Here is a 12,815-nt window from a genome sequence, read left to right as displayed (position 1 = left end):
GCACAGCATCCTATCCAAGAGGGTGCTGGTTCTATCAAGTATCTCCTTCAAATATATAAGGCCAGTGGAACTAAAAGTTACTAGGATTATACATTATTAGGCTTTTCAAAGAATTAGTTGATTCTGCAGAACCCATGTGTCCTACATAATCAGACAAATAAAATCTGGCATCAAGATCAGGCATGTTTTTGTTTGTACTTGTTTTAAAAGGAAAGTCTTTTCACTGAGCTGTATCACTACACAAAAATCAAAAGCAGACTCAACTAACACTTACCTTGTTACCAAGGGTAAGAATTATACAGGACAATAAACATGCACTCAAATTCAAATTGAATATGCAAATCAAATGTCAGTGCTCAAAAGTACTGCTAATTTAAGAACTTCCCAATAGTATTACCATACCATTACCATTTTCACCACTCCTTCCCTGTACCTTGTCCATATTGCTTTAATTACAAAAGGACACACAAATTTAGTAACAAATTTTGTCGCAAGTTTTTTGAACAAACTTCGAATGCTGAAGCCATTGATTAAGAAGCTCAGAATGGAGAAGGGAGTTGGCATGTCAGATTTAAACGCAAGTGGCAAGCACCTGACAGATTACATACACACAAAACGTGGAACTTGAGGCACACACAAAAAGAGAACACATTCAGATGTAAAGGGTATCACCATCATTAGCTCCTTCCTCTGCCTTGGCACTGAGTGCTAGTTAGAGGGGAAGAAAGCTGAGCAAATTCCCAAGTTCGTAGGCACAATTTGAGAGGGCTCCTGTCCCACGAAACTGCTCACTGCATTTGTTTCCACAAAACTATTAGAAAATTCTTTGTATTTAATTTATTTGCTAATTCTTCAGGGGAGGGTAGCCAGGTCTTTCAGATGTCACCTAGCACCTTTTTTCTTCCATCTGCTAGAAGTAGGTCAGGGAAGTGCACTAAAACCTTGATTCTACCCCATTTTTCTTACCGGGTTGGTAATTACGATGATCTCGCCTTCACTGACGGTCAGCTCGTTGTTTCCAGGCTCAGCAGCAAAATCATACATAACACGAGCCTGTATGTGAAAAAGAATACAGCAGTAAGCCTTCCAGCTTCTTTAGAAGATTTCATGAAGGAAGTATCGGCACAACTTAATTCTTAAGTAGTAGAAATACTAAGTGGGGTAAGGCTGGATGTACCAAGAGCAACTCAGCATGTAGGAATCTAACATTTCCTAAATTTGAACTCCAAACTGAACACTAAGGCAAACTTTACAAGATTAAAATCTCCTGTGGAGTATGTTAGAGATGATGACTATTTTCCAGGAGGATTCACAGTTTAAGACTGGTTGTTCTCTGCCATGTCTGGAACTATCTGTACAGCTTTTTCCCAAGAAAGAAGGAAAGGCTTCTAACTTTAGCAAACAATCCAATTTGTATTTTTTTTTCTACAAGACATTCCAACTCCAATTTGGGTAAAAGGAACTGTTTCACAGAGCAAACACTTCAGAAAAAGAAAAACAAGTAATTGCAGATGTCAATAACCACTGCTGTACATAAAAAGTAGTATGTAAAATTATGTTTTAGGACTCTCTGTATATGGGAGGAATTATGCAAATAAACAAACAGTGAGAGTAGGCCTGTTACATATTGGCACAAGAGGTGAAAGAGAAGCAAAACCAACCTAACTTTTAAGTGTTTAAGACACGAAAAAGGCTTTGCTGTGTACTGGCTCTGCTACGATACTACATAAAGAAATAACACATTTGGAACACTGACCAAGTTGTCAAACATTTGAAAAACAGTTCTGCTTTTTTATACAAAGAACTGTGACATGGCCTAAGATTATTTTGCCAAACATCTTTTAATTGTCTTCCATTAAATTCCTTTCTGACCTAAAAGTAGAGCAAGCTCTCAAGAATTGCAAAGGGACTACATTTATTTTCTCACAAACTGTTAAAATGGATGCAGAGAGAAACCACATGTATTTTCCCCTTTACTCTTAAAGGAAGATCTAGAATCAAAGTTTTAGCTTTATCTAATATGCCACTTCAAATGGAAACTTCAAACATGCCCACAATAAACCCTTTACCTAAGCTTCTCTTCCCCTGAAAGAAAACTCATCACAGAACTTATAAAAGACAAAAGCCTTATTATTTACACCTGCAGTCTTTATGGTATCCAGGTACCCCAGAAGTAATTAATACATTATTTTGTCTGATTGATGCCAATGCTGAAGTACTAAAGAGCAGCAAAAGGGAAAGCTAGATGACAGGTCAGGAAAGGCAAACAGAAAAAGTACAGATTTTAACAGACAGTACTGACAGTTATAACAAAACCATCAATACTTAATATAGATTACATCATAGCCTTTATGTATCCAGCTCATGCAGGATTAAGAGCAGCAGAAAGTTCATTTCAGGAAACACCCCAATCTCCCTAGTGTCTCTTGAAAGAGGCAAGGCTATGGTCTCATTTTCACCAGGAAGACATATGCTTTAGTTAGCTCAGCTCATACAGAAGTGCGCTTTGTTCCAGAAGATTAAAAAACTAAATCCAAGAAAAACAATTTTATAATGGTGTTGCTAATAACGTCAGACACTGTGTACAGCAATGAGGTCTTTCTTGTACTTGGAGGTCAGGGGGAAGAAAAAACAAAACCCTAACTGTTTCTGCCATAAAGATGATAGTAAAATCATGATTTCTGAAGAAAGCAAGTTAAAAGACAGAAAAAAATATACCAGAAGACAGATGTTCATCATCAAGCCTTGCCCATCTCAAAATTGCAGCAAGCTATCCCTTCTTCTGACATAAAACCAGAAAAAAACACAACTTCCCTCTACCATATTTTAATTTCAGAAGTATCATGTGGAAATACTTCTGGCTCATCAAGAAATTCAGTGTAAACAAAAACAGAGCTGAGAAAAAAAACATATGTTGCAGTTCAGCTGACAAAGCTAATCCTGAACTACACGCACAACAGCCAAACACATGGTCTTCTCCACTGGAGAAGCACAACATCGCAGTAGTCCCAAGCACTCTGAATGCTTCCTTGCATGAAAGCTTTTCCCTTGGAACTGAGGCTTTCAGCACGTTGAGATCACACGTGCAGAACCAAGATGAAACAGAGAAAACTGTATGCAATAACAACACTGACTGCTTTCCTTCCAGCAGGAAATCAGGCCTCCGTTGCAAGAATAAGCTGCCTTACTTTCCTTAAAAAGTAAACTGCAGAGAAGCAGCTTACCTTCTGAAATACAAGAATATTTTCAGCAGAGCTGTAAGAAGTGCCACGCTCCAGGCCTCTCCCCTCAGCAGCAGCTGATGAAAGTGTTTAACATGCCCTTTTTAGAGCAGGTTACCAAGTACTCCTCCAGTTCCTGAAGTCAGTTTAGCACCACTCAGATGCTAGGCACCCGAACATCAGGGAATGCAGCTTTCTTAACCAGGGAGCCTTCTTAGCCTTCTTCAAGTAGTACACCATAGTATTAAGTTCTTGCTTTTATTCACAGGAGTGATGAGAGTCCACCAAGAAAAGGGCAGATTTTACCAGCCTTCAGGAAAACTGGCAAAATATCCTACATAATGACCAGACACGAAAGGTAAGATACATTTGTGCCTAATAAAGAGAACAGATGCAAATATTAGGTTCCCAGATGTAGTAGGGAAATAAAGTTACTCTGAAAAATCTGGGAATGTTTAGCTTGTAGGGAAGGAAAGACCAAGTGGGATACATAGAATTTAATAAAGTCATTGTGCCAAAGTCTATCTATTCACCTGTTCCCAATTCCCGTTTCAAAAGTTGTTAAAAAGAGTAGAAGAGGCGAAAAAACCCTACAAACCAACCCCAGTTTCTGCCTTACTGCAGTTTAAGAAATTGAAAAGAAAAAAGATTTGCAGTACTACAGAAATGGATTATTACAGAGCATTAGGCATTTGAGGCACATCTGTAACCTGATCCACATATTGATGGCTCAGATACATTCCCCAGATTTTTTTGCTGGTACTCTTCATTTCACTTGCACTTCTGGGCTCATTTGCCTAGTCTGGGAATGAAATCCTTAAGAACTCCTGGCAAGTAACCTTTAATGCTACCCTCCTACTCCTGAGATTTAATGGGAGAAACAGTATAAACTCAACCAATTCTAAAGGAAGTGAAACTGACTAAATGTTTTCCCTCAATTTAATAAATGTTTTGTTAACAATAGAAAACCCTCCCTCTAGCCTTTCCTCAGGCAGAAGCATCAGCCCCAACCATATTTAAGTTTTTGACAATCAGCTCCAGAAATACTAGAAAAAGAAAAATGGTTTGATTTTGCAGTAAACTTTTTTCCTACTTACTGACCACAAATACTACATCCAAGTAGCAGTTACGGCTTAGAGTTAGATGTTTGCCACTTACGCAAAATAGCACGTGGGCATGGAGAGAAGAAAGCATTTAATAAGAAAAGGATTTTAGCTCCTGGGCACTGCAATACATGCATCGATTATTGGGTCTAAGCTTGTGGACGTTTCTGAACATTTCTTAAATAGGAATCTCTGATAAACTCCATATATCAGATTGAACACCACAAAAGCAACTTCTTCAAAAAACAAAACCACCCCATCATGTGGTACAATAACTGTTATGCTTCGTATTTACCTCTGATCATACGTAAAAGGATCAAAGAATCCAAGAACTACAGGAACTTCAGAGATTCATACATTTAGTTAGTTGAACAAAGGACACTGCTTCAATTACAGAATATTGCAAATCCACCAAACAAGTTGCTAATCAATCTATTAGCTATATGAAAATCAGTTTCTTTTACTGGCTGCACTTATTTCTGCCCTCTTTCCCCCAAGATACAACTGGTTCTGGATTCTGAAGCTGTTTTGTTAGATTCTTGGAGAAAAAGGACTGCTAACCCAAAAAGTTTAAACAGATTTCATTGACCAGAAAGCAGGCCTGGTCACTGTACTGCACATGTACTGCCTTCCTTCGCTCAGGTGGCAAACCTCCCCAGGGAGCTTGCAACGCATCCCGACCTTCATCTCCTGCTCCCTCAGGCAAGAACAGGCCAGCACGGATGAAGAAGAGCCCTGGTGCAACGCATACCAAGGAGGAAAGGGCACGCTCATCCCCAGCATCACTGCAGCTCTGGGACACGTTGCAGTTTCTCTGAAATGAGAGGGAGCTGGCAGTTTTCTCTGCAAGTTGCGGACGGGGGAACCAGTAAGAATTCTTCCTTATTAAAGGAAAATGAGCTTTTCAGCAGTATGAGTATAGACATTTAGATTGTAATAAGGAGAAGAAAATAGAAAGGAAAGCGGTAATTGTCAGTGTTACATCCGTATTCTTTGGAGCCGGTTCTACCTGCTTTAGAGTTACACATCTGCAGTTTCGCAATTTACAGACTTTCTGACTTACTACAGTGTGAAGACTCTCAACTTCTAGAAATTCTATGCATTGCAATCACTCACTATCACTGTCTTTTTAGAATGATAACAGTGATCGTGCATATTAAAACACAACACATTCTTCACATTGAAAAGCAGTACCTAGATTAGTTAAAGTATTATTCCTCTGCAGATCTGGAGCAGACCTAGCTTTTCTCCATTACTTCTTTCTGAGTTGAGTTCCTCCCCCCCCTTACCAAAAATATTAAAAACGAAGAGAAAAAAAGAACCAAGAGCATTTGCCAACTTATTTCTGCAAGCAGACATAAGGCATATGAAACTGTCAGTGTGTCAAGACTCTTAACATAAATTAAGTGGGAAGGAATTTGGCTAGCAAAAGTCATTAAAAGAAAATTCCAGTGAAGGAGTACATTATCACTACACTGTTACCAGCAGAGTATCCAAGATCTCTGCAGACATCCTGATGGACCGGCTCTTCTGTATTTCTCACAGAAACTTGAAAGAGGTGATAAAGCAACAGAAGCATCTTAGTTCTCATTAGAAGAATCTTTCTGCTTGTTCTAGATATTTCACTTGAGATGCTAGGCTCATATGGAAGAGCAACTTATGCCCAAGTTTGACAATCCTGACATGCACGGGCGGGCGCTTGCCCGCATTACAGCCCACCTGCAGCAAGCTAGCCCTTTCATGGAGAAGCAGGACAAGGAAAACCACTGTGCATTCCTCACTAGCCATGAGCATAGGCACTAGCAACTAATGTGCATCAGTTGTGCTCACAGCCAGTTTTATAATAGTTTCCCTGTCTAAATCTCTGTTGGTAAGAGCGATTAATGACCCCCGTAGAGTGATTACCAGTTTTTGTTAAGTTCACACTTCTGAAGCAAAAGGTTTTTGTAATGCTGGACTTCCTGATGCAGAACTGCTGTGTTACAATGGCAGTATGCTCTATAGCACTAAAACTGCAGAAGCCACTCAAAAATTGGACGCACTTTTGAAAACACTTTCCCTATGGACATGACTCCATTGTATTAGAAAGAGCTCTTGTGCTATGCCACACATTCATCCGTTTCAGCCATGTGTTAAAGTTTAGGAAACCTGAACCACGACTGCTTCTCTTGGACAGCTAGCAATGCCAGATAGTACAAACGAAATGTCCATAAAAGGTTCATAGCATGAAATTCCCATAACAAATGCACACCTTCTTTTTAGTAGTGCTTCAGCAGTTCAGTGCTTCAGCCCTCCAGCAAGTGCTCTTTTCAAGGGACAGGGATTCACAGGTTTAATTTGTTTGGCACCACTGCCTCAGAAAGACAACTGCTGTAATCACAGCAGCAAGGATGGCAACACCTTCCAGCTTTATGCTTCGCCTCCTGTCTCCTGTCCTACTCTTGGTGGCAGCAGCTCCCAGATTCACAGAAAGAGGATCAAATTCTCTATTTCTGTTTTGGAAAGTAAATGTGACAGGAAAATATTTTCTTAAAAACCTGCATCCTACTAGAAAAGCAAAAACCATAATCTGGGAAACCTGGTAAAATGTCTTTAAAAAAAGTTAATCATTATCAGCTTCTTGTTATTGGGTTTTTTGTTTGGTGGGGTTGTTTTTTTTTTTGAGCTAGGACTCCTCTTCACAAGTCAAGTCCTTAAATTTTAAACACCCTTGACAGTAAGCAGACGAACTTTTCTTCTACGACAGCAGCTTAAGCTTTTAGTTGGAATGAACAACGAAGGGCTTCTGGTCACCTCAAATAACTCCAGCAGTATTTCTGTTATGAATAAACTTCAGAAAGGTTTGCTACAAAAACTGCATCAATTCGTACAAATATTCTTCAGTAGGTCTAGTAACCATAAGCCTTTGAAAGTGGCTGCCTGTGAAACACTGATAAGCAATGTGTTGATCATACCTGGAAGCACAGAAAAGTAAAATGCATTTCTGTCTTCAGAATCATAGAACTATTTGGTCTTCCCTGACTTTCTTTTATTCATTCTCTACTACAAGATTTTCAGATGTGGATTCGGAGGTTTTTTTGTTTGGTTGTGTGCTGACTTTTGCTGGGATAGAGTTAATTTTGTTCACAGCAGCTAGTATGGCGCTATGTTTTGGATTTGTGCTGGAAACAGTTTTGGTAATGCAGAGATGTTTTTGTTACTGCCCAGCAGAGCTTACCCTGAGTAAAGGCCTTTTCTGCTTCTCATCCCACCCCACCAGCAAGGAGGCTGGGGGTGCACAGGAGGCTGGGAGGGGACACAGCCAGGACAGCCGACCCCAACGGACCGAAGGGATACCCCACGTCGTATGATGTCATCCTGAGCATATAAAGCCGGGGGAAGAAGGAAGGGGGGGATGTCTGGAGTGATGACATCTGTCTTCCCACGTAATGGCTACGCTTGATGGAGCCCTGCTTTCCTGGAGATGGCTGAGCACTGGCCTGCCGATGGGAAGTGGTGAATGAATGCCTTGGTCTGCTTTGCTTGTGCACGCGCCTTTTGCTTTACCTATTAAACTGCCTTTAGCCTAACCCACGAGCTTTCTCACTTCTACCCTTCCTAATGTCTCCCCCATCCCAGCAGGGAAGGGGAGCGAGCGAGGGGCTGTGTGGGGCTGAGCTGCTGGTTTGGGTTAAATCACGACAGTCCTTTTAATCCCTCAACCCAGGCCAAAACTCTACTCCAGCAAAAACCAGCACAGGTTGTATTTTCTGGGGAGATTTTTTTGTTGGTTTGTTTTTTGGAATTGCTTTTCCCACCAATATTGTTTTTAGAAACAAAATACTCATTCCAAAGGGCAGTTCTAAGAGAACAAAACAGAAATATCATTCCTGGAATACAGGTTGGGATCTCGGGATTAGAGAAATTGAGGAAACAGAAAGAAAAGAACAAAGACAAAAACCTAGCTGAAAAGAAATCAGTTAAGAAATTGGCACTGTCCAAAACAACAGTTCCAAATGAAGCATTTAATCTGAAAAGTGGCAATACTCTGCAAACAAAAGGCAATTAACTTGAGATGATTTTTGCATTTTCTGTTCTGTGCTGTTTGATCTTTCACAGCAATTTGCCCTCTGATTACTGTCTAAGATTGTCTTGAGGTAGTTTACTACTTAGAAAAACTGCAAGACATCTGACTTGTTATCAGCTGAAGAGCTGGCATTAAACCCCTGAGCTGTCCTCATTGCATCAGTGAAGCTACAGAAACAAAGTAGGGTAGGCAAGGCTCTAAAGGACATTCTTTCATTTCACCATTCACAGACTACTTAAGTCTTACACTACTTAAGTGTTTTTAGCATACGTGTATTTGAAAACAGCTCTCAGCAAGTCAAAACATGCTAATTCCCACCGTTGACATTACTAAGGGTACTGCAAGAAGCTGAAGAATTAAAACAACCAAGTGTCCAACAAGCCTGGAACGCCAGGAAGAAAAATGCTTCAGAAACACAGGCTGGAGCCCCCCACCTCCTTCCCATCTCAGAGTACACTACTTTTCCTCTAACAGCAGCTACCGTTTGGATAGATTTAACCTTTCCACCACTCTCCACCCTGAAACCCAAGCTTACCCAAAAGCCAGAAGTACTCCAAGACTGAAGAGATTTTCACTGCAGCAACTGCAACATCTGGGGCAATGATTGGACAAAAAATGCCTCTTCGTTTTTAGCTCCTCTACCACAACTGTATCAGGCTGCTAGGCAAAGCATGCATTTGGATAGCGTATGCAGAAACATCAAGTGGCTCTTCAAGCGCCTGTGCCTCCCAGCCTGGGAAGGCAGCTACTTTCTGTCCTGCCTACAGCAGAGAAATCTCTACATATCTTCCTCACACAGGCATTCCAAAGAGACAAGAAGCAAACAAAAAACTGAAGACAGAAGCACAAGAGGACACTAGGGACACTGTCTTCTTAGACAGGCTCCTGCAGAAACCTTACCTTACAAATTCAAGAGATTATACATCATTGCAGAAACTACCAGTTAAAGTGATAAAGGCTTATTACAAAGAAGAAAAGACCCCAATGCTTATCTTTTTAACTAATACAGAGCAAATGGAGAAAATTTATATTGCTTGTATAGTGCTAGGCATCACTGCTCTTGTGTATGTCCTCAACAACATCTGCCTAGGAAAAAATGCTACTAGGCCTGAAAAAACGGAACCATCCCTTCAAATTGGTTTTATACTATGATTTTATTAAACAATACGCAAAAATTAAATTCCACTTGTTTAACAAAAGCCTCCCTTTAGTACTACATTTCTAACTCAATTGGGTTTTGCTTTCAGCAACATCAGAATCAAAACAAACCCATCCAAAAAGTGAAAGTAAGTTAAATCAAGAACTCCACTTCTGGGCTAAGAGAGGCCACAATATTAAGATATCATTACTCCCAAGTTCCCTTATCAGCTGTAACTGCTGGATCCTTGCATTACTCAACAAATTCACATTAAAAATATGTCTCTTGACCTGCTGGCTCACTTCTGAGCAATTTTTCAACTCTAAAATAAGTTCAGTAGCTTGCAGCCAGTCATTTGAAGTCAACACCACTGACTATAAGCACATTACAAGCAAATTAAATACAAATAAAAAGCTAAGAAGCGGGACTTGCATCATTTCTTCCTGCTACTAAAACATGCTTGCAGACAGAGAAGACTCAGAACAAGGAGCTCCTCTTCAGCCTCAGAAGCTGCACATCCTTGCAATACTTCAGACAGGTACTTAATTAAATATTCACACTGGATTAAAAGGCCTGCTTCATATTGCAAGAAAATGGTTAACAAAGCATGAAGAGCTTTCAAAAAGCACAAAACACAAAGTCTGAAGCCTTTATAGGGTAAGAGATGGTAATGAAATACCAACATGCACGTGGCTTAAACCACTGGCACTTTTAGAACTAGAATAAAGGTGTAATAAGCTTCTCTTGAAACCATTTCTGTATGATTTTGTGTAAGAAAGAAGTGACTAGGCAAGTTTTCAAGTGCTAAAGAGACTTGGAAATGTTTTCTCTAGCAACAAAGACAGTGACTTGCTAGGCTCTTCAGAAACTCAGGCTTTCCTCCCTGAGGACAGATCAGATCTTTGAAACAGATGAGCTCTTCAGATCTACCATGCAGAACTTCACTGTCTTGCTGAAAATCATTCTTTTGGTCAGGAAAGAAGACCTGAACTCTGTTCAGGCTAGTCCATCTCATTTTTTGTTACATATATTTTTTCTGATTTACAGAACATGAGTTTCTTTATAGCCTTCCACCTGTAAGCAAACATCAGCACACCCCAAAGCCCACTGGAACGCCCTCCTGGACAGTATTACAGGCAGCACGTATACAAAGAACTCGCATTCGAGTGAATTCCTACACATGGGGAGACCCCTTGCTCAGCTCAAGCATTTACGACTAAAAGTTACTGATGTAGTATAAGGACTAAATTGGTTGTAAGACTAAGGTCTACTAGAAACATTAGAATGTAACGGATCTTAAAATCTTAAGGTATTAAAACAAATTATAGCTTATTTCCATGCAGTTACAAGTGGGATGGATAGATAACCACTGCCATAGTGCCTGAAAAAAGCAAAGAGAAACTGCGGCATTCTCCAGGTTTACAACAGTGCTTAGGAATTTTAAAGTCTGTGGATTACCTACAAGCAGCTCAGTAGTTTTAAAAAGCAGCATTCACATTCTGATACTTTCAAAAGAACCATCATGTGCTATTAAAAGAGGTGCTCGGTTACCTTTTGTGGTGTTCATACAGACTTACTTCTGGGGCACTGTCAAATCAAATAACAGAATCCCCATGTACCCAAGCAACAGAGAAGCAAGGGAAATTCAGTTGCAGAAATACATGCAACACACCCATGTGATTTAGAGATGTTTCCAAGTACTCACTCAGATACTCCTGTGAATCACATCTGAACTTTCAGTTGGGTTAAGCACCTGAAGTTTTTTTTCTTATTTAAAAGACTACTTATAAACCAGTTATTAACTATATACTGCAAAACTTTTAACCGTGAGTGAGGAGCTCAAATGATGTCAGAAGGCCTTTTTCAGGATCAATTTACTGCACTGCTCCAAGTGATCAGAGTTCCCAATATTTTCCTTTCTGAATACCAACCTGTTCCTGGTCCCCAAACAGACTGGGGACTAAATTTCAAAATTGAGAAGATTAATTCCAGTTACACCAGGACATACAACTTCAGCAAGTACAGCATGGGTTTGTATTTACGGATGTTATGCAGGAGGCATTCATCTCCAACGTGACTAAAACCTCTGCCTAGACTAATCACTGCTGTGTCTCTGAAGCAAAACTGCAACACTTGCAGCTGTTTGCTGAACCAACGTCTGTGTGTTTCAGCAGTCTGCCAGCCCAACTCCCCTGATGCTTGCCTGAAACTTCAGGGTGATCAGTATTGTACTGTCACCGCCTTGCCCCCAAAGAACAAAGTCAGCAAGAAGTGAAGGCTTCAGAAAAAGCCCGCAGAATTCACCAGAAAAACTGCCACATTGTGGCCTACTCATTAAGACAGCTCGCAGTCACACAACAGTGCTGCCTCTATGAGAGGAGAGATTAGAAAAAACAGTAATTATCCCAATAATTGGAGAGGCACAAAGTTTCACTAAGGTTGTCTAATGAAACTCAAGCCTTTTCAGACTCATCACACTATTACAGGCAAATGAAGAACTAGCAATGCAACTACCTGCATATTAAATTATCCTACTTCAAATAAAACTTGACCTGTAAAATACACAACTGTACTGTTTTGACATCCCAAACACTGGTAATATTAACAGGAAAACAAGTGCTCAATAGCATGCTAACTGAAGACAGCTGGGAAGGAATCTAAAATGCATCAGAACAGATCCTCAGCATGGAATTCTGCTAAAATCTCTGTTACTCAAGTAACCAACATTAATCATTATAGTCATGTTTTGGGATTTCTTAATCCTTCTTAGAAACACTACTTTATGAAAGCCCAGTAATTGAACCATTTATGCGTTTATTCTACGAAGACATGTGAGGAAACTATAATACCAACATAAATGTATTACCTTTTACCAGATGAAGCTTCTTTAGAAACTGACAAAGTTCAGTTTTTACAGGTTCTAATGTACCCAGGCCTACAGCTATTTTAGGCTTTTCTGTTGACAGCACAGAAAAGTACAAGACTTTGTAGAATTACAAACTAGGCACATTAAATGGCAGCTCAAATAACCAAAGTTCAGTCATTAGACCTGGTCAGAGAGTACCCAACACCCACCTGCAATTTAATGCAACGTGCACACTAGCAGTATTGCCCTATCCCACTTTAAGAAAAACAAAGAAAAACAATGCCTGGACAGAAGCATAAACAGAGAGAGGAGAGAGAGAGAATGAATGACAAAACTTGGATTAAGTCCTACAATAGTTAAAGTTCCTCCTTTACAAATCTCCATCTTCCATTATATAGGAACTGAATTAGACATCACACAA

General features: G+C 39.9%; 1 protein-coding gene across 2 annotated transcripts in view; it reads right to left on the bottom strand.

Moving 5' to 3' along the window:
• Positions 1–12,815, bottom strand: part of SNX9 (sorting nexin 9) — a 65,640-nt gene that overhangs the window by 44,808 nt on the left and 8,017 nt on the right. For both annotated transcript variants that reach the window (XM_075413863.1, XM_075413864.1), the window contains exon 2: positions 967–1,053. In XM_075413863.1, coding sequence (XP_075269978.1) covers positions 967–1,053 — 87 coding nt within the window. The remainder of the gene's footprint in view (positions 1–966; positions 1,054–12,815) is intronic.

The sequence above is a fragment of the Opisthocomus hoazin genome, chromosome 2, assembly GCF_030867145.1.
Source record: "Opisthocomus hoazin isolate bOpiHoa1 chromosome 2, bOpiHoa1.hap1, whole genome shotgun sequence".
NCBI lineage: Eukaryota > Metazoa > Chordata > Aves > Opisthocomiformes > Opisthocomidae > Opisthocomus > Opisthocomus hoazin.
This window is presented reverse-complemented; position numbering and strand designations above follow the sequence as displayed.